This window comes from Pseudogymnoascus verrucosus (genome assembly GCF_001662655.1).
Source record: "Pseudogymnoascus verrucosus strain UAMH 10579 unplaced genomic scaffold scaffold_28, whole genome shotgun sequence".
Classification (NCBI taxonomy): Eukaryota; Fungi; Ascomycota; class Leotiomycetes; order Thelebolales; family Thelebolaceae; genus Pseudogymnoascus; species Pseudogymnoascus verrucosus.
Window position 1 is genome coordinate 60,357 of NW_017263679.1, and position 20,164 is coordinate 80,520.

Here is a 20,164-nt window from a genome sequence, read left to right on the forward strand (position 1 = left end):
ATGTTGAAATGCCCACACCCCTGTCAGTCTGTACCTGACCCCTGTCAACAGCCACGGATTCTGCCACCCGCGCCCTCCTCACCGCCTTCACGCGCGGCTCTTGGCTTGGCTACTTCGTGATTGACGGAGACGGAAGCTCCACGTATTTGTCCCTTCCGGCGTCATCAACCAACCAACCAAGCTCTCGCGCGCGCAACGATTTTTTTGCCAACGACGACGATACGATTGCGATTAAATACTCGAGTGAAGGAAGAAGATAGGAAAGTGGGAAGAAGGGGGATAGATACGAAAGAAGGAAACGAGGGAAGAAAGAAAGGAAGGAAGGGAGAGCTGCTGAAGCTATGGAGTCGTCTACACAACCTGGGCAGCTTAGCTGGCGGCTGAGCGCGCATCCGATTACGTTGTTGTGGTTTTTGGGGTTTAGGATATGTACGTCCCTCCTTTATTCTCTTCCCCTCCCCCCTCTCCCATTTGCGCAGTACTTCGCCCGTCGCAGCTCTGTTGCACCGGCGATGGGGGATTAGGGCGCTGCGATCGATGTCCATGGGATTGGGATTAATGCTAATAATCGGATCAACAGCCTCCCTCCTAGTCTACCTCTTTGGCCTCCTCTTCACCTCCAACTTCGTCCTAATCTTCATAATCACCATCCTCCTCCTAGCCGCCGACTTCTACTACCTCAAGAACATCGCCGGTCGTCGCCTGGTGGGTTTAAGATGGTGGAACGAAGTCGATGTGTCGACGGGGGACTCGCAGTGGGTTTTTGAGAGTGCGGATCCGGCGACTAAGGTTGTGAATGCGACGGATAGTAGGTTCTTTTGGTTGGCGATGTATGCGCAGCCTTGTTTGTGGGTGGGGTTGGCGATTTTGGCGGTGGTGAGGTTTGAGTTTATTTGGTTGACGCTTGTTGGTACGTTTGTCCCTTTCTTTCTGTCTTGGTGTGGTGTGGGTGGTGTGGACTTGGGGATTTGGATGGTGGATAGGGAATGAACACTGGGGACTGGGGACGAATGATATACTGACAAACAACAGTCATCGCACTCGTCCTCACAATCACGAATACCCTCGCCTTCTCGCGCTGTGACAAGTTCAGCCACGCTTCGAATCTGGCGGGTAGCGCGCTCTACTCAGGTGGATTGGCGAGGAATCTTGCTGGTGGGATGATGAGCCGTTTCCTGGGGGGGAGATCGTGAGGGATGGTTTGAGGGTTGGGATTTGTGGGGTGATGGAGGGGGGGTTATGGGTAGGAAGGGATGAATATGGGAATGAGGGAGACGGTGGAAGGGGGTGCTGTATCATAGATTACTGGCTGGGGTGGGAGAGTTGGCTGGGAAGCTGCGCTTTGGTGGCGTTTTTAGCTAGTGTGCTTGATGCACGGTATACTATTGTATGATTCTTTTTGAAGGATGTGTGTTTTGTGTGTGTTGAGGGGTGGTTTGAGGTTGTTGGTTGTGTTGGTGTGTTTGTGAGTGAGCTGGTTGAGGTTTGATGGTGGAGTGTTGCTGTGAAGATGAAATGGGGGTTTCTGTGGCTTGTGGGCTGCAGTTACACCGGAAAGGAGTCAATTCTCTGACTTTTAACTACAAATTTCATCATATTTTGGTATCTTGCATATCTCATTACACCCTCCATCACGGAGAAAACGCTCCATCCTTCCCACACCAACCGCCCCATCCCTAATTAAACCCCAAACCGCTCCGTCTCCTCCTACTCCTACTCCCACCCCCACCCTCATCATCCTCCATATCCTTCTCCTTCCCCTTCCCCTTCTGCTCCCCCCTCCCCTTTTCCGTCGTCCAATTCCGCATACTAAACACCCTCTTCAACCTCGATATCTTCTTCTCATCCATCGGGCCCTCGTCTTCCGAATCCTCTTCCGCTTCCGAGACCGCAGGAGGGCTGGTAGCAGGCGCGTCTTCGTCGTCTAGGGTTCGGGAGAAGGGTGATGCGAGTTTTAGTCCTGCGGGTGGCAGATCCCAGGTCTCGATTTCGTCGAGGGTAATGGAGGCGTCGATGGGTATTTGAGGTCCTAGTCCTGGGTAGGGGGGGTGGCTGGGAACCTCGTCATCGTCGTGGTCTGGGGTCGCTTCTGGGTCCCAGAGCGGCACAGGAGATGGTGGGTCTGGTGTATCAAATGGGCTGGGTCCAGGAGCAACGTCGTGCTCCGTTCTGTGCCTAGGAGCGTCGGTCCCGCTAATCGGTCTCTTAGCGGCGGCGCGTCGTGCGGCTGCCAGCCTGTCTCCTATCCTTGGCTCGGGACGGGGAAGCGTCGGACGGGTGGTGGGATTCGTGGTTTGGGGAGGGGTGTCGATGGTGCTGTCAGAGATGGGGTTCCATTCGTAGTTGCGAGGCGTGCTCTCCTGAGTGACGCGGATCTTTCTGGGGCGGGAGACGTGGGAGCTGAGGCGCTCAGACATGCTGCGGACTAACCCCTTTGTTTCGCGGGATTCTCCTGATCGAGGTTCGCTGGCATCGAACAGTCGGGAGTTGTGGTTTATGACAGTAACATCGCGGTCGGTGGGCTTCTCTACTTCGTTCTGGTGCTTGGTCTCTTGAACTAAGGAGTGCATTGCATCGAGAAAACTAAGGGTCTCTGGGCGTATCGACTGATCTGGAGATCCGTCGTCCTTGTCCTCATCGTCTCGGTCCGATGGCGTGGAAGACGTACCAAACTCAATGGTAGACACATCTGAACGATCGTTGTCGGGGTCAAGGGGTGAGCGGGATGGCACAGGAGGTGAGCTGGGTGCGGGACCGACGTCGTGCATTGTAGTGTGGTCATGAGGGGACGTCTGGCTCTCCAGTTGTTTAGCGGCGCGTGCGGCATCCCACTGTTGATTTTCAGCGACTACGGCTTCTAGCTTTGCTTTGGCACGGGCAAGCGCCCGACGGGCGGCGGTATTCTTAGCTTTAAGGAGGGTGTCATCAATAGGGGAGTTCTGGTTCTCCAGTTGGTTAACCAACGCGGCATCCCGCAATCGACTTTCAGCTATTGCGACGTCTAGCTTTGCACTGGCACGGGCAAGCGATCGACGGTTGAGGGCATCATCAGCTTCAAGGCGAGCTTCAACATCGGCGTCGTCCATGGGCTTCCTCCCTTCGTCGCGGTGAGTCGTCTCGAGGGCATCGTAGTTCAGGCCTGAGCCTATAAACTCTGGCCGCTGGGGAGAAGCCAGATACTCGACCAATCCTGTATCGATGTCTAATGAGTCGGCATCCGAATCATCGTCTGAGGTCATGGACTTGGCTGATGGCGGACGGGGAGATTCTGCTTCGTGCTCAGGTGCAAATCTGACCGAAGCTTTCGCTTCGCCATGGTTCGTTGTCCGGTGAGTGGTGGGATCCGTAGTTGGGGGAGGCACCTCGAATCCGCTGTCGTCGACGGGCTTCTTCCCGTCGTTTGGGTTCTGTGCCTCCTCTCCCTTAGATTCTGCCTCCAAATCCCTCGCCACAGTCGCCTTTCTATCTTGCATTTTTGACCAGGCCTCATATGTCTTTCGTCGTGCCTCAGCCCCATCATCGTCGACGCGCTTCTTCACGTCGTCGTGAGAGGTATGGCCCATGTTTTGGGGAACGGTAGACGGGTCTAACACGACATTGTTCCGGTGCGAGGGTGTGATCGACGAGGCCGAGGGACCTGGAGCATCGTCATAGGTGGGCTTTTCCTCATCGATTGAGTTATCCCGCGGCTTAAAGGGCATCCCCGCTTCGTAGAATAGCTCCCCCCCCAACTCTCTAACAGCCCCCTCCTTAATCGCCCACTCCAACAGCCCGCCTCCTTCCTCGGTCCATCCTCCCTCCTCCTCCCCCTTAGCTACCGCATCCCAATGCTTCGCCACATGTTCCATCCTCTCATCCCACGCCACGCTCCCCATCCAATTCCATTCCTCTATACACCCCGGCGCCGGACAGCGTATCTCCTGAATAAGGCTCCTGCCCGGCTGTTCCCCCCTCTTCGCCAGCGCCGCTACATGATCACCCGGGACCTCGTGCACCCACTTCAGATGTCCCTCGAGGAGGTCATCCGTGTCAAATAGGGGCCTAGGGCACGGTTTGAGAGGGCATTTCCAGTAGACGAAGCCCATGTGATTGTTAGCGACATGGCGCTTCCAATAGTCCTTTAAAGTGAACACTGAGGAACAACCGGCGAAGGCAAAGGTGCATGGGAATGTGGTTGTAGTGATAGGTGCGGTGGAGGTAGTGCGGGAAGAATGAGGGTTGAAATAGGCAGAGGATGAAAGGGGTGGGCGAGCAGAGTAATTATTTCTTGGTAATCTTTTGTTATCGATTTTCGCGGATTGGTGGGAAGCGTTGGTGTTGCGCTCCGTGGCGGGCGAGGTGTCCATACTGCTTCGGGGAATCGTATGCGGGTTTAGAACAACATCGTCGTCAAAGACAGACGAAGTGGCGGATGATGGTCGGAGGGGGTCTCCAGGTACGTCCTCAGTGCCAGGCTCATCCTCGTCCCGTGGTTCCCTCATGGTTATGTTGTCGGCCTTGTACAGCCCGATGTCCGGCACTCTCCAACCGCGCTCGTCGTCAGCTTCATCCTTCTTACGGTCCTCCGTTGAGGAGCCAGCGATGGTGTGAGGCTCAGGGTTAGGTAACGGTGTTCCCCCCATCTCTTTAATTGCGTCTGTAATGTTCGCTGGTTGCTCTTTGGCTATAAACCCAACATGCATATTAGTTGATATAAATCGAACATCCCTTATAACCCCCTGTACAAACTCTTCTGCTGGTAGTCTATTTTTAAATCGCGGTACTACCATATTTCTAGGCCGGGAAAGCTTTCCGTCTTCATCTATAGTAGGTTCTTCCTCTTTAAGGATTTTGTCGACCTTTCGGGCAATTTCTAAGCATGATATAAGTCTCTGCTTTAAGGCTTTTAGGGTAGCGTCGTCTAGTTCATGTTCCTTGACTTCAGATGTCTTAAGGAAGCCGAGAACTGATTCCAAACGTTTAGCTTCCTCGAGGAATGCTTCGGGTGGGTCAATGAAACTGTGGAGGGCGTCCCATTTTTGTTGTATTCCGTCAGCTACAACTTTCAGAAGTTCGATGAAAGCGAGCGTCTGCTCCAAATTAATTTCATGTCTAGTCGGTATACGCGGCTGCTCTAGCATCGGCGCGCCTTTGCCCTCGCGCCTCTCGCGCACGTCGCCACCCTCTTCCATTATATCTGCTCGTGAAGCTAAGAGGGCAGCCGAGCTTCCAACTTCAACCTCATCTTCGTGCAAGAAGTTCATGATGGATGACCAGGACTGGTCGTCCGTCAGGAGCTTCTTCTCTGCCCTGGCTAGCCGACTCATCAGCTCTGGCCTATCCTTATCATACCCATGATCCTTCATAGTACTGCTCAGCAGCCTCAGAAACAGCGCCACATGTGGATATAGCAGATTCTTCCACGAGTCATCCCCTTGCAGCTTCCCCTTCTGTAGTGACTTAACCGCATTCGAGTAAAATATCAACACCAAGTCCTCCACACGCCTGTCCTTCTCCATGCGCCTCCTAAACGCCGCCTCTGTGAACGCCGTATACGCTTCCGCAAAGCTCCTCTTCACTGCCGGATCACTATACCCCGGCAACCGCTCCTTCATCGTAAGCACGCCCGTCATCCGCTTCTCCAGCGCCCCCATAAAGCCATGCGGCAGCAGCTGGGCACTTTTTAACGACCCGACCCTAGGCGAGAAGCCACCCCTTTCCTCAAAAGGCTCACTTGCCGGGGTTATCGCCTCGGGGCTAAGAATCAGGGGATCTATCTTCGTTCCGCGCGCGTCGCCGGGAATTTTCTCCTTTTGGAGGTCATGACTCTCCTGTTGAGTCTGTCGCAGCTGTGCTAGCTTGCGTTTGTAAGAGCGCTCAAACTCCGAGTTATTGCCCTCATCATCTCCATCAGACACATCCTCCTCAGGCTCTGGCGATGGTGGCGGTATGCGTTTGATTCTCCTCTCGTCGCGTGCATCGTCTTCAACTCCTCGTGCAGCTTAGTAGTGTTAGTGAATTTCTACAAAGGCTGACAAACAAGGGATAATGAACTCACCGCGAATCTTCGCTGTTGCATCAGCATATGCCTGTATCTCCTCTTTACTCAATACTCTCAGCACAATCACGAAGTCATCTCTAGCCTCGTATCTCTCCCTACCATCGTCTAGCGCTTCGGGATTCACAAGGAGACGGTTTATCTTTGTCCAGCGTGCATCTGGCGGGGGTGCTCCTTCGGCACGCGATGGACGAACATACATCCCGTCATTTAGCTCGTCTCTAAGAAACGCGACACCCTCACGGGTGGGGCTTGGGTCCTCAGGGAACTTGTTGCGGCCGGTCTTGAGAATACCCTTGATGGGGCGTTCATCAATTATGACTGGGCCATTAATCGGTGTATAGCGTGTAGTATCGGCGGAGTCACGTTGACTAGCAATTAATTTAGACAGCTCTGATGTTTCATGTCCCACTTTGGAACCATCTTCTAGGCCTATGTCCTGTATATTGTTGGTATCCTGAGAGTTCTTGGGCGATTCTGGTCTCTGTTCCTGCTCGTCATCGCTAGATAATCCGCTGCTGGATCTCGCGTTGTCAGCAGTGAGCGTGTGAGATTCTATAGATAGAGGGGAGATCAGTTCGTCTTGGTCGCGTCCGTTTTTGCGCAGGCGGCCTCTCGCATGGAGCTCAAGTGTATGATTTATTTCCTCTTCAACGCTCTGGCCGGAAGATACTAGCCGCAATTTATCCTCTCGGTACTGTTTTTTGCTACCCCAGCCTAATGTTTTTTGACTAACCAGGCCTAATCGAGTACTTTTCTTATATCTGTCTAAGAAAGTCGAGGCGTCTTCGAATAGCCGCTGGCATCTCGTATCAATTTGCTCAATAAATAGAACGATAGAGGGATCCAGGACGCCCTCTCGTAGCATAGCGATGAGTCTCGTAATAGATACGCATATGCCTGGGAATATCCGCTTTAGTATAACTAGTGCGTTTGACTTGACCTTGCCTTCGGTAGCTATATCCTGCAATCGTTGTTGGATCGGCTGGGCTTTAGTTAACAACGAAGTTAGAGTAGCGATTAGAAAAGGGGCACTATCTCGTGTCGGCGATACGCCATCCTCAGCCGGTTTAGATGTTTCAAATTTATTGAGATCCATCGTCGAAAGAATAGAACTTGTTCTGTTAACTATACTGTCTGGGCTGCTATCTCGTATCGGAGAAGTAGCCTCTTCAGCTGAATCGGATGTTCGGGATCTGTCAAGGTCCATCGTCGAGAGCCTAGGACCTGTCCTGTTGACCACGCTGTCTGGACTACTATCTCGTGAGGGAGAGAGTTCTCCATCTGCTTGGTTTCGTTCGCGTCCATCTTCTAGGCCTTGGTTGGAAAAACCAGCATCCATACCAAGCCTAGGGTGGGAGGAATCCAATGCAAAGTCAACTGCATATTCCTGAAGAATGCTGTCCAATCTTTCCATTTGGAATATAAGCTCCGATGCACACTCTTGGAAGTCGTCTCCGTCGTCTGAGGCCACGAATTCCTTTAATTCTGTCAAAAGCCTTGGAATAGTTTTAAAAACTGCTTTAAATTGGAGATCGACGTTGAGCTTATCCAATATCTCAGTCGGTAAGTTCACAATGCTTATCATCTGACGGTGTAATTTGTCGACACCAGGAAAATATGCGTCACTGAAAACTGTCGACGAAATTCCTTGTGTCATCTTGACAAGCGTTTCAATTTCAGCTTTCTTGTCCTCGCTAGCAAATGCGTAAGATATGTCTGAAACTTCTGACTGGTCAGACCTGGCAATTGCGTGGTCAGAGATATTGGAGTTCTCAGGAGATTCTTCGTTTTCGTTGCCTTCAACATCTCTAGGCAATGCAAATGCCGCAAACCGCTCTAGATGATTTGCCAGGTGATTTTCCAGGCCATATGACGAACCGGCGTCCACGAAACAGATTGGGCATATTGTCCTGGAGTCAGGCCGAACAGTCTCGCAGATGGCGAGCAAATCGTCTAGGCCCATTCGCTGTAGAGACTCATGGTTTTCAGCCAATAGATGCCGCTTTAAATCATCTTGCGTTAAGAAGTGTGTCGAAGCATGCTCCGGACATTGCCAAGCTTTTTGGTGGGTGCGTTCATGGTTCAGCCATTCCTGTTTGGTTGCAAAGAGCTCATCCGGCTGTTGACAATGTTTATGAGTGCACATATAGGGCCTTAGATCCCGTAGCAAGTGTGTCCTAACTCTGTCAGTGCGGCTCTAAACCTAGAAACTATATTAACTATACATACCTCCAAGCACGTGGCATCTGATAATGCGGAGGACATATCATTAAGCAATAGGGGCATTCGAAATCTTTGCCTTTCTTGATGTCTTTTGGCAACTTAGGAAATTCAATCCTGCTGCCATCCAGACCACGGGCAGTTGTAGCATATGAGGTAACAGACTGGTTACCATCAGGCACATTGGCCGGAGTAATGAAGAGGGTTGCAGTAGTTTCGGTGAGTGTGGTTTTAGGCCTAGAAGATTCCGTTTGAGCTTTGCCAATGACTGGCAACGAAGCACGCGGGCCGGCAACGGATTCCCTCATTTCATCTCCCTTAAGATGCACAGTTGGTGCGGGCTTAGGGATTTTCAAAATCTCCTTCTCAGCATGGAAACCAAGCTTTTTCCTATGATGCTTCCAATAAAGGAACTGTTGCCTTCTACGGGTTATACCCTGGGCAAGCCTTTTGATCATAGCCAGATCGCCATCGTCAAGAGTTGGACAGTTCGCATACTGATCCTGCGCATTTCGACGTAGCTGTGAAAACAGATCTTTCGTGAAGGCCAAGTCCACTGGAGCAAATTGTTGCACAACGTCAACTCCAGTCTCTTTGTCGATCAGCTTATAAGACAGAGCTTTCAATGATCTAGAGTGCGATGCCGGCGCTCGTATTGAACGAGACAGGCGATAAAGGTTGTCATTAATATTAGATAACGCAGACACTCGTCGACGCAGCTCGCTAGGGGCTAATTTCTCATCATCGCTGTCCGAGGAGCTGTCAGAGCTCGACTCGCTATCGCTAGACAACGAGGACGTGTCCGAGTCGTCCACGTGGCCCGCACGTGAAGATATTTGCGCTTCATATGGAAGTCTTGCGCCGGATAAGACTAGGCACACTATTTTCAAATTAGAAAAGCTAGCATTCGTTAGGAAGAGGGGACCTACTTTGATGGAGCTCTTGCTGTAATTCATTAAGGAGCTTCAGAGCCCCTTCCAGAACCAAAGGCGCATCACGAAGCCTGTAATCAAGCGAGCTGTGCCCTCTCGAAAGAGCGCCAATATTAGCCGCCCATAATCGAAATCTACCAAACTCGTCTTCGATATCAGCATCGGGAACTTGCGCCGCAAACTCCGGTTTCGCCGCCTGGAGGTGGCTCCGAAGAGCTCCAAATGCTTCCAGGCATGACGAGGTTGCGACATGCGCTTCCGAAGCCGACATGATTTCTCCTTGTCGTCAAGGCCGGCCTCCACTACTAGAGAGCTCCATAAACAGATCACAAGTATGGCAACAGAAGTCAGTTTTCAGCCGCGAGCGACGATGAAGTATTTTGGTAGTTGGAGGGGTTGCGTGGGATCAACAACCCTGTTGGTGCATGGACGCTTAGTTCAGCCGCAGCCTCATCTTGGATTGTGACCACGCACGAAAAACCCCACACTTCAACACTCAGTAGTAAACGACAGAATGACTCTTATTGACTCCTGTGTTCTGTCGCTGTTCTTGTAAGCCATTAGAGGTTGGCAGCGGCATCTAGCAGCCGTGCCAGCACCATGAGTGGTGTCGAGGTCGCCGGCATAATCCTTGCTGTTCTACCCCTCTTCATCTCCGCTCTCGAGAACTACGAGAATGGACTGGACCCCGTGCGGGCATTTTTTGAGTTCGACTCAGAATGGCCAAATCAGATCCGGAAGCTCCGGGACCAGCATATCAATTATAACCTCACGATGAAGGGTCTGCTCTTGTCCGTCGCTGATGGCGAGGATGTGGATGAGATGATATCTGATCCGGGCGGTGCCTGCTGGAAAAACATCGGCATGCAGATAAGGCTCGAGGAGAGACTGGATGAAGCGTACCAGGCATATCTTGATGCGATCAAGCATATAGAGGAAATCATGAAGACTATTGCGAAAGACCTCAAAATCGACCATGGTGATAGGGTAAGTTGAGCATTTCTCTCGTACGAATGTGGCTGATACAGATTCAAGACGACACGTGCGGACCTTCAATCGCTATTGATGAAGGCACCGCGAAAAGACAAACATTTTGAATTTGCGCGGCGTGTAAAGTTCGGCATGAAGCTCAAGAAATTTAAGAGGTTGCTTGACGATTTGGAAAGCGAGATTCGGAAGCTAGACCAATTCAACGACAAGACGGAACGGTTCGAGCCGTACCGGTCTGCTAAGCCAACGTCTATATTCAACCCGCCGCTCAATGATATTCGACAATATGCAAAAAACCTGTATGGAGTTTTGTGCGTCGGCGCTGGCTGCTCTCAATCTAAGCATCAGGCAAAGCTGCAGTTGGAGAAGAGATTGTACCCAAAACGTACGAAAGGTTCTTGGAAGCAATCAAAGGAGATCAACCAGAACACTCGGCCGTGCTTCAGGGTTTCTATGTATGCTTCTCGTTGGCAAGACGTCGAAGTTCAGATACTCGAAGCGGAATCTTCTGCTGACGAACAACGCTCAAATCAGCCCAAGCATGCCTCGCAACCACAAGGTGGTGGTTTACCCAGACCCAACTCTTCCACTGGGCCTGTGGCATTGTCGGCGGTGACAGGCAACAAAGGATTACAGTCAATTGAGGAGACCCATATCCTAGTCGAAAAGCAATCCACCATACATGGTATATCTACGAAGATGTTGATTTCTAGCAAAAAAGGAGTCGGGTATTCCATGAGCATGTCGGCTTCTGTTGGCCCTCTCCTTAACCAAAGTGCTAGCAAGGTCCAAAGCAGTATCATGAATGGCAAGTCGGTCAAGCCAGGCTCGAAGGCTGTCGGATGGGCCATGTCCGAAGCCCCGAAAATAACTCTCCATGAATTACCAATCCGCAACTCGAAACCGAACAGCCTGTTGGAGGTAATCGACATATGCTCGGCTATACGGAGATGTAAAACGAGAAAGATCTGTCTTGGGCTCTGTCTTGACCATGGCGGGACACTCCGCAGGGCACTTTCAATCCCACTACCGGAGAAACAAAGTGAAGAAAAGCCAGCCGAGGAGGTTCCCGAAAATGAAGCAACCAGCCTGAACAAGCTTCTGATGCCTGATCCGGATCATTATGGACATACTTTGTCTCGAAAAGACCGAATGTCTCTAGCACTGATACTAGCATCATCGTTTGTACAGCTAGAAGCCACACAGTGGATCCAAGAGTCATGGGGGAAAGAAGACATCGTCTTTGACCGGGCTCCAGATGCACCCAAAGACGGCTCCGTCGACCTCAGCAAGCCCTACATCCTACATTCCATCGAAAAACGCACAGCAGACAACAAAACCCGACCTATTGAGAAGTCGCGAAATTACAGCCTCTTAAGTCTTGGCATCCTCTTGCTTGAGTTATCAACCGGACAGTCTTTCGAGCAGCACTTGTCACGTATAAAGGGCAAAAGCGCTGCCAGCCTAGACCCCCCTGAAGAATCCATTGAGAGGCTCATGAAACTCTTAGAAGTCAAGAAATGGCTCCTAGCCGTTCAGGATGATTTATCCAGCGGATTCCATGGGGCAATCTGGCACTGTGTCAAAAGCTACTTCGACGAAGAATCTGGCAAGACTGAGGACGTCTACCGCCAAGGCGTGTTGGATCAAGTTGTCTTGCCGTTGCAGGAAGATCTACAGAGCTTCTTAGGCGCCAGAACTTAGTCACACCCAAGGGGAGTGGTCGAACGGTGGTTCAACTCCACCATCGGGGCTCCCGGTGGCAGCGTCTCTTTCCTACCTACCTAAGGAAACCAAAGACAACTACAACGCCTCTAGTAACAGTCAATAAATATCTTGCAAATAAATTTAGGTATAGCTACGCTGGGTATAAATATTTGACAAAATGCCTGGACAATTGCTCGGCAGAATACATATGGATGAAACGAAAATATCCAAACATGAATACGCCAAATGCGCCAACAGACAAACCCCCAAGAAACCACATATATCACCAAATCATCAACATCCTCACCTACCAGGATGACTCTCAAAATCTTCCTCGCTATCATAGGCCAGATGGAGGGCCTCTTCAGCGTCATCATCCTCCGCGCCTTCTATGCCGTCAGCTGCTTTAATCAACACACCTATCTTTTGCCCGTCTTTCCGCCCTCTATCCACGTCAATCCACACGAATATAAACCCTGGTGTGACGATTAAACAGAGCAGAAACCAAAACGACGGTCTAATACCGCCCGTTCGATCGACGATCATTCCAACTATCGCGGGTCCAAACACGCTGCTTCCCTTGTCTGTGATCGCATACAGAGCGTAAAACGCAGCTTCGTATCCAGGAGGGATCAGTTCGCCATAGAGACTTCGGCAATATGACGACAGTCCGCCGAGGACAAAGCCATAGAGGAGCCCGAGAGGGTACATCTCCCATGGCCTTGTGAGCGTGGAGAAGATTGGGATATAGTTGAGGAGGCCGTACAGCGGGATGAGAGAAAATAGGAATATGCAGGCGAGAATCGTATGCAATGGAGTCAGTTTAAGGTAGCGGGAGATGTGCGGCCATGTGAATGCTCCTATGAGACCCGCAATGGTGACGAGCACGGAGATCCCTGCCAACGCGAGAGGGGGCATGCCGAGCGAGGTTTTAGCGAAGAGAATTGAGACGCCAGATACGGTGGCGATGGCGTCAGATAGGAGGAACCACGATGCGAGGAAGAGGAGGACATCTGGTAGAGCGGGGGTAAGGCGGATAGTTCTATATAGCGACGCCCATGAGTGCTTGATATAGGTTAACCCTGAGGTAGCCATGTTCGTAGGCAGAGGTGGTCCTGGGCGAGGCCGGAGCCAGAGGGCGGCTGGTATCGTGAATACGAACCACCAAAGCCCGATAATGAAGAGGACGAGTCGGAGAGAAAATGTGGATGACCCCAGACCGAAAAGGATCAAGACTGATAATATTTGGACAAAAAGGGCGGCAGAATAGCTGATCCCGATACCTAGACTGGATATCTGAGTTGAGAGCTTAAGAGCGGTGGAGGTAGCTGGCACGGCCAGAGGGGTCGGATTTAGGAGGGCGCTTGTCGAATTTGTAAGACTGAGCGGTGGTTCGTCTTCAGCAATTGATTCTTCATCCTCTGTATATTGCTCGTCGGAGTTTAAATCCTCATCTTGTACTTCCGGGTGATGTCTGACCAGTAGTGGTAGAAAGGAGTTCAGTAGAACAAAGGATGCGCCCAAACATGTATTTGCGATGATGCCGAGTAGAGCACCTATCAGGTATACCGATGGGACAACAGGTAGGAAGAGCATCGTGGCAACAGCCCCTGTCCATGCAAATATCAAGAGCAGCCTCTTGCGATAATTGCCGTGGTCCGCGGCGCATGATATGGAGATAACAACGAGGAACTGAAACAGAACCGACATAGAAAACGAATACATCGCAAAGCTAGCAGTGTTGATTTCCATTCCAAGAAAGTATATGACGCATTGGTCTGGTTCGGGAACATGGTTCCCACGGGAAAATAACGAGGCTGCATTCCCAGTCGAGTTGGGATGGGTGGAAGTGGCGACGCAAGGAGTCGTTCTATCGGACAGCAGGACGCCATTCTCTCTTGCCAGTTGTTCGAGTGTGATAGGAACGAAAGACCCTAAAGATCAGAATTAGCAATCAGGTCCTTGCGAGTGAAGCGGTGAGAAAAGACACTCGACGAAGTGGAGAGGCGGGGAGACACTATATATTCCCAGCGCATTTCACGACGCATTATAACCCTCTAAATGAACACATTGACTCACCCATGCCGCAAATAACAAAGACCTCAGCTGCAAATCCGTATGCGTACCATCCTGCCAACTCGCGTTTGCTGGTCAACCTCGTATCTTCTCCAGCATACTGTGACCCCGCGCGCCGATGACCTCCTATATCTGAACCCATGGTTCTTTCGACGTCGGAGCTCGATCTCTCGTCATCTGCTTCAAAGGAAGATGAGTGTGAACGCAATGAATACTTTATGCTCGTTGTCGATTGTAGTCGTTCCGGAAGTGGTCGGCGCGTACGACGTTCGTTGGGCATATCGAGAGGTAGGCCACAGGTCAGCTAGCCATAAGCTTCAGCTGTCAGCCACAGGTGGATAACGGGGAAGCTTGGTGTAACAGCGCTTATCGTAATTCGTATATGCTGGAGCTGGTCAAATCCAAAACCTTCATATCAATACTTTTCGCTCATAAGATATGGTTGCATATATTGACATGAACATTAACCTTCAAGCTCATGATCATTGTTTCCAGTCGCGGTGGAGTTCAGGCGCTCACAAGACTCAGAGGCTCAGTGAGTGATCCACATACAAAAGTACCCGGAGAGATAATGGTCGGCAATGATCAGCGCTACCACATGGTCCATCCACGTGACGTCAATCGCGCTCGGAGGAGGCTCGCGGGCTCCGTCCATCTCGTCCCTCTCTTGTCGCCCGTGCCTCAAAGAACTGAGCCTGAATAATATCATGTAACAACACAAACCACAACGCTCAACAGCACCCATATCCACCCCTACGGACTCTGTCACTTCCTCTATACCATCTCCTTTGAAAGTGATTTCAACCTCAAAGCGAAAACTTTTCAGCATCCACCCCAAGGACACAGCCAATCCAGTGTCGAAATCGTGGTCCAAGGGCGCTGGGAACAGAGTTCCAAAGTCGCATCATCGCCAACGCATCGCACGCTTAGTTTCTACTTACGTGATTCTCTGAATCATAATCGCACGGTGGTTAGAGACCACTTTACAGGTCACTTCAGACGCAGATGCGAACTGAAGAACGGTGACAACACGCTCTCACGACAGCTTCAGCGGACGCCCTCGTCACGACCAATGCAGACGTCTTGGAAGCAGCCAAGATAGAGTCGCAAGTACAGCCCATATCGGGAGAGGATAGAGGTGGGGAGTTGCGCGACGGCGCTGGAGGGGCAGAGGCGCAAGTGGAAGGGAACATGCCCGGTGTCATAATGGAGAACGGTTATGGAACTGGGGCGCACACAAACCACGATAGAGATGGGGCCCCGAATAGACCGAATGGTGCAGTGCAAGCCTCGAGTCGACCTGCGGAAAAGACTGGCATGCCTGTCCACCAGCAACCACCGAATCAATCAGTACAACTGAACGGAGCGAACGGTGCGCCAATGACACAATCGGCAGGTCACCCAGCAGGATCAGTGTCAAAGGATGCCAATATCCAGACCAAAAGCACTCCTCCGGAGATAAACCACATCACTGAAGGATTCGAATCGCTACCAAACCTTCTCGCGAGATTAGCGCAAGTTACACACAACCAGCTGTCCGGAAAGTTGCTCGAGCTGGCTGGAATGAACATACAGCAGTCGCCCGATAATTCGAATGCTGTGAGCTTTGTAAGTGGTCCGGACGATAACTCTGCCGAAAACATAAAGAAGAAGGTCAATCTGCTCAAGTTTGCGGAAGGGGTACATTCGAATTGGACAAAGGCGCTTGTCATCACGCAGTGGAGTAGGATCGGCGAAGAAGTCAGTCGGGTTATAGACCTCAAAGCCCATTTAGATGAGCAGAAGCTCTACTATGATATCGCGGTACATGAGTTGAGCGAGGTCAAGAGAAGCTTGGTGCATGCGAGGTTACCCAACCCTGATCTGAGGACGGCTGTGGAGGTGCTGTCCACGGGAAAGGCGTCATGGATGCCAGACGTAAGTTGTTGCCCTGAAAGTCTTTATTATTGCTAACATGATATAGCTTGGTTACATTGAGCCCCCGCCGTTAACAGCAAAGGAGATCCTTCAATCATTACAGAACCTGAACACATTACTATCGATACGATTGAATCTACACGATTACGACAAGATACCCTACCACTTCAGAAGCTACACAATCAAATCTGGCCGCGTGACTTTCAGAGTCGAGGGAGAGTTCGAGGTCGATCTCACTATTGCCGATGAAGATCCTGAAAAGCAATTCTGGTTCATTGACTTCCGGTTTTTGTTTTCTCCGTCTCCCTCAGCCCTGACGGATCAGATGCGTTTCTCGTTAGAGGCGAAGGTCAACACGGTTCTGGAGAAGGATGGGTTGGCAGGATGCTACAAAGTTTTACACGATTTGACTCTAACACACAAGATATCCGAGCTCAGGCGGCAAGCTTATGAGATTGGCAGATCGAGATGGATTGACTCTTTAATGGTTGAGCCGTTACGGAGATCGCTTTCAATCCAGTACTGGGTCGATAGATATGGAAAAGACGGACCAAAGAGTTGGATTATCATTGGCGTTGTCAGTGGAAAGAAGAAGGGTGCCTACCCCGACGAAAAGGAGACAAGCCGGATTGGCATTCGCTGGTTCCGAGACTCGAAAGAGGTAAGGGATGTCGAAATACCTCTTGAACTCACTACCTTATCGGTGGAGGGGTTGTTGCGGTCTGTCATTACCATGCACGTTTCGCACATCCTGGAAAGCATGTACAAAAGCCTCCGAACAAAACCCCTATACGAGAACAGGGATCTCGTCTTGTCATTCAAGAAACCAACGGCGGCCGAACAAGAGCCGGAGCTCCACGTGCAGCTTACTTCTCAGTATAAAATCAACGTCATCGTTGAGTATATTACGGGGAAGTTTGCCATCAGTCCGTCATCGAGGCTCACAAGCCAGGCCGAATATAGGCTCAATAACCAGACCGTTGATCCAGCTTCGAATGGACACGAGTATATTGAGAACCTCCACTGCGTCCTGATATCGGAAGACACCGTGAACCGGGCTTATACCGTAGGCTGGTTGCCTGTCAGGAACCCTCGCCTACCACAAGACGAGTTAAAACCCTTCTTACCACGAGACACGCTGCAGCTGTCGTGGTTCAAGAAGCCTGGGTGGGATCCAAACTGGTACTTGGCTCTAAGCTCAGGCATGAGTGGGGAGCGTTGGTGGTTAATAGAGGTCACCAACGTCCCCGACGGACCCAGGCCGGCTGCAGATTCAATTGTACTTGAGGGGCCAACAGTCAGGAGCCACATCCAGCTGCCACTTAAATCTGTGTCCCCTGCTCCGACCTACGCATTCTTATCAAGCCTACATTTGCTCTCAACATCTATGATATCTTACTACACTAATATGCGAGCTCTGCATAGCCGCCGAGCGAAATTTATGCTTCGGAATCCCTCTAAAAGCTCGTTATCTTCTCGGCAAAGCCAGCCAGCTCTATATGTCATGCTGTCGACTTTATTGCCTTCAAAAAACAGATCGCCTCGGACAGGCAAGCCGTGGGCGAAAGACGTACTCAAGGTCTCGTTTCAAGGAATCGAAACGTTGGAGCAAAAAGAAGCGGCTACAAGTCCTGCTGGTGGCTCTAGCCAATCACCGTCGAATCCATCAACAGCCCCAAGCGGACCAATTGCCCCTCGACAATCAGAACCCGAAGAGGGTGCAATCATGATTGCAGAGGGCCATATGGAAACAGCCATCCCAGCAGGGCTTCTCGTCAAGCAACATGTCGATAAGGACATTGCATTCCATCCGTCAACCAGCGCTTTCGCCTTCCGCCTTCAGGCCAAGGTTGGAGAGCCCAGCATTACCCCTCTCATAGAGCGCCTTCAACGTGTTGAGCGACTTGTAGACTTCGTACAGGTCATCAACGCGCACCCAGACTCGCTGCACTGCGAAAGCGTCTCCTTAAGCCGACTCATATTCAGCTACGGCTGTGTACAAAGCCCAAGCCCCAACCAACCCAAAACAGAATCCCCACGATACCAAGCCATCATCGATTTCTCCAGTCAAACCACCAAACTTGAACTCCAACTCGAAGCCGGGAATCCACATATCCGCATCCTTGACCACCTCACCAAGATCCTCAACTCCCCACTCGGTCTCCATGGACTCGCCACCATCCTTCCCCTCACTCTCCCAGTTCTCCGTGCGCTTGATGCTGCAGAAGACTCATGGGAGGACATTCCAAGTAGCGAGTTGCAGATATTATGCCGCGCAGCTGACTGGTACGCCGTACGGTACATCCTGACGCCTCCCAGCGAAGGTGACAACAAAGCACCGCCGCCTCCAAAACGCATTGTTTTCGAAATCCGACTACATCGCCGCGGAAACGTGCCGTGGTGGTGTATGCGCCGCGACCAGAAGCATAACGCTGCAACCGTGGACCCACTGGATCTGGCCTTGAAGGAGAAGGTGTGGACTGGTAGTGAGAAGGGGGTCTGGATGGGTATGCAGTGTGCGGCTATTGCTCAGACTGGCGGCGCAGAGGCTATGGTTTTACGCGTCGATTCAGCTATGCGTGATCTGGCAAAAGATGGCACTGTATTTGCCAATGCTGCGCCCGGTGTGACGGGCGTGAAGGGCGAGGGAGGTGCTGCGGAGATGACTGATGTGCTGGGAAGCCAGAGTGGACAGATGCAAGCTCAAGTTGTGAATGCGCCGAACAAGGCCCAGCCACAACGCCCTCAGACAAAATCCCCGGTCCTCCAGAAGCAGGTGCAAAAGAAGGCCCAGGTGCCGCCGACCACCCAGCAACAGAGGACACAGGCGGCCTTGAATGAAGCGCAGCACCGGGCACAGTACCAAGCCCAGCAGCAAGCGAGGCAAAAGGAGATGCATCGGCAAGCTCAAATTCAAGCGCGGCAAGGACAGGGCCAGCAGAGGCCGAACCCGAATAACGCGAACGGGGGGAATGGGAATTCGGGGAAGCAGGATGCGATTGTAATAGACTAGGATTAATGAGGTGTTATTTGGGGGGTGTAATTGCGGGTGGGAGCAAGTTGCTTGTGTTTTTTTGGTAAATACCCGATGGCCGGTATTGGCGGGGTGCGATGCATGGAAATATGGGTGGGGGTTTTAGTTCCAGAGTTTTTTTTGCTCTGAAGGGGATAAATGAAAGTGAATATTTAATGATGAGTCTTTTATGAGGGGTTGTCAGGTGATGTGATTGATGCTTTTGTCATGATGTCGATCGTGGTTTCCTCATACCCGCTTATATGAGAAACGAGGCGTGTGTCTTATCCGGGCTCCCCCGTAGAGCTTATGTCCTGCTCTCTCCCCAAACACCTTTAACACTGCTCTGGATTAGATGCCAAGGAGTAACTCCGCGGAGCTCTTTATCTTGATCAATATCCAGCACTATGAGTTAGGGATTTTGGTGGTTAGCTCCCAAAATAGTACGATTTTGACGCTGATAGACCACTAATGAACACTTTTATTTAGAGCCTCAAGTAAAACATTCTTACCAAGCACAAATCCCGAATTACATGTCGACTTCCCATGTGGGACTAGCAAGGAAATTGTACTTTTGGAGACGGAGGATTTTGTAAATATGGATTTCCTTCTGGTTTTCTCACCTGCTAACTTATCATAGCCCGTGCAGTCTCCAGTCCATGTTATCGTCGCAGGCATCAATCCATCCGACCCAGATAGTATCGATATACCAGAGGATAACGTCCCAAGCACGGGTAATATCCCAGTCGAGCTCGAGAGTACCGATATACCGAGGGGAGACTTCCCAAACACGGATAACCCAGTCGAGCCCGAAGTAAACGTCCCAAACATGGATAATATCCCAGTCGAGCCCAAGAGTACCGATATACCGGGGGTAAACGCCATAAATACAGAAAATATCCCAGTCGAACCCGAACGATCCATCCTACAGCCTCTGACCCTCGCCACTACAACTATCGATGTCCTCGCCGGGACTCAAGTTCCAACCATCGATATCATCTTCAACAGCGCCGGCATAATGAACATCCAGGAATATACCCACAGGAGGGGAAGGATCGAGATGTACTTCTCCATAACCAACATCGGCTACTTTCTCTTCGCCTGTTTAATAGCGCCGCATCTTATTAAGCCAGCAGGCCACACCCCAAACGAGCCGATGCTTGTAACAAACGATAGGCGGCCGTTTCGCAAAAGGTCGACTATAGTATGGGCCGATCTGCGTTACGGCATTTTAGGAAAGGAAGAGGATGGCTGGTCGCCGATACGGAG

The 20,164-nt window shown here is 51.2% G+C and overlaps 5 protein-coding genes across 5 annotated transcripts; 3 read left to right on the plus strand and 2 right to left on the minus strand.

Annotated features, from left to right (window-relative positions):
* Positions 1-152: 152 nt before the first annotated feature.
* TVP23 (Golgi apparatus membrane protein tvp23) lies at positions 153-1,222 on the plus strand. The gene is made up of 3 exons (XM_018275878.2): positions 153-429; positions 581-910; positions 1,033-1,222. The coding sequence occupies exons 1-3, from the start codon at positions 342-344 to the stop codon at positions 1,191-1,193; spliced, it is 579 nt and encodes a 192-aa protein (XP_018129477.1). The 5' UTR covers positions 153-341; the 3' UTR covers positions 1,194-1,222.
* Positions 1,223-1,549: 327 nt separating this feature from the next.
* VE01_06431 (uncharacterized protein) lies at positions 1,550-9,736 on the minus strand. Its single transcript, XM_018275879.2, has 4 exons — positions 9,190-9,736; positions 8,270-9,140; positions 6,038-8,217; positions 1,550-5,980 (listed from the first exon to the last, which is right to left on the minus strand). The coding sequence occupies exons 1-4, from the start codon at positions 9,461-9,463 to the stop codon at positions 1,677-1,679; spliced, it is 7,629 nt and encodes a 2,542-aa protein (XP_018129478.1). The 5' UTR covers positions 9,464-9,736; the 3' UTR covers positions 1,550-1,676.
* Positions 9,561-13,292, plus strand: VE01_06432 (uncharacterized protein). The gene is made up of 2 exons (XM_018275880.2): positions 9,561-10,179; positions 10,228-13,292. The coding sequence occupies exons 1-2, from the start codon at positions 9,793-9,795 to the stop codon at positions 11,884-11,886; spliced, it is 2,046 nt and encodes a 681-aa protein (XP_018129475.1). The 5' UTR covers positions 9,561-9,792; the 3' UTR covers positions 11,887-13,292.
* On the minus strand, positions 12,018-14,566 carry ATG22 (Autophagy- protein 22). Its single transcript, XM_018275881.2, has 2 exons — positions 13,969-14,566; positions 12,018-13,823 (listed from the first exon to the last, which is right to left on the minus strand). Exons 1-2 carry the CDS (start codon positions 14,243-14,245, stop codon positions 12,193-12,195), a joined length of 1,908 nt encoding a protein of 635 aa, XP_018129476.2. The 5' UTR covers positions 14,246-14,566; the 3' UTR covers positions 12,018-12,192.
* A 79-nt stretch (positions 14,567-14,645) lies between these two features.
* RGR1 (mediator complex subunit) lies at positions 14,646-19,079 on the plus strand. The gene is made up of 2 exons (XM_018275882.2): positions 14,646-15,882; positions 15,929-19,079. Exons 1-2 carry the CDS (start codon positions 15,157-15,159, stop codon positions 18,893-18,895), a joined length of 3,693 nt encoding a protein of 1,230 aa, XP_018129473.2. The 5' UTR covers positions 14,646-15,156; the 3' UTR covers positions 18,896-19,079.
* Positions 19,080-20,164: the final 1,085 nt, after the last annotated feature.

What these genes read in the sequence shown, in the direction of transcription:
- ATG22 (XM_018275881.2), bottom strand. Translation starts at nt 14,245, where the DNA reads ATGCCCAACGAACGTCGTACGCGCCGACCACTTCCGGAACGACTACAA. An exon ending in CTTTGTTATTTGCGGCATGG is followed by an intron (nt 13,824 to 13,968) that starts GTGAGTCAATGT and finishes TCTGATCTTTAG; the next exon opens with GGTCTTTCGTTCCTATCACA.
- VE01_06431 (XM_018275879.2), bottom strand. Translation starts at nt 9,463, where the DNA reads ATGTCGGCTTCGGAAGCGCATGTCGCAACCTCGTCATGCCTGGAAGCA. An exon ending in ACAGCAAGAGCTCCATCAAA is followed by an intron (nt 9,141 to 9,189) that starts GTAGGTCCCCTC and finishes ATTTGAAAATAG; the next exon opens with TGTGCCTAGTCTTATCCGGC. An exon ending in TGCAACAGCGAAGATTCGCG is followed by an intron (nt 5,981 to 6,037) that starts GTGAGTTCATTA and finishes AACACTACTAAG; the next exon opens with CTGCACGAGGAGTTGAAGAC.
- VE01_06432 (XM_018275880.2), top strand. Translation starts at nt 9,793, where the DNA reads ATGAGTGGTGTCGAGGTCGCCGGCATAATCCTTGCTGTTCTACCCCTC. An exon ending in AAATCGACCATGGTGATAGG is followed by an intron (nt 10,180 to 10,227) that starts GTAAGTTGAGCA and finishes TACAGATTCAAG; the next exon opens with ACGACACGTGCGGACCTTCA.
- RGR1 (XM_018275882.2), top strand. Translation starts at nt 15,157, where the DNA reads ATGCCCGGTGTCATAATGGAGAACGGTTATGGAACTGGGGCGCACACA. An exon ending in AGGCGTCATGGATGCCAGAC is followed by an intron (nt 15,883 to 15,928) that starts GTAAGTTGTTGC and finishes AACATGATATAG; the next exon opens with CTTGGTTACATTGAGCCCCC.
- TVP23 (XM_018275878.2), top strand. Translation starts at nt 342, where the DNA reads ATGGAGTCGTCTACACAACCTGGGCAGCTTAGCTGGCGGCTGAGCGCG. An exon ending in GTTTTTGGGGTTTAGGATAT is followed by an intron (nt 430 to 580) that starts GTACGTCCCTCC and finishes TCGGATCAACAG; the next exon opens with CCTCCCTCCTAGTCTACCTC. An exon ending in TATTTGGTTGACGCTTGTTG is followed by an intron (nt 911 to 1,032) that starts GTACGTTTGTCC and finishes GACAAACAACAG; the next exon opens with TCATCGCACTCGTCCTCACA.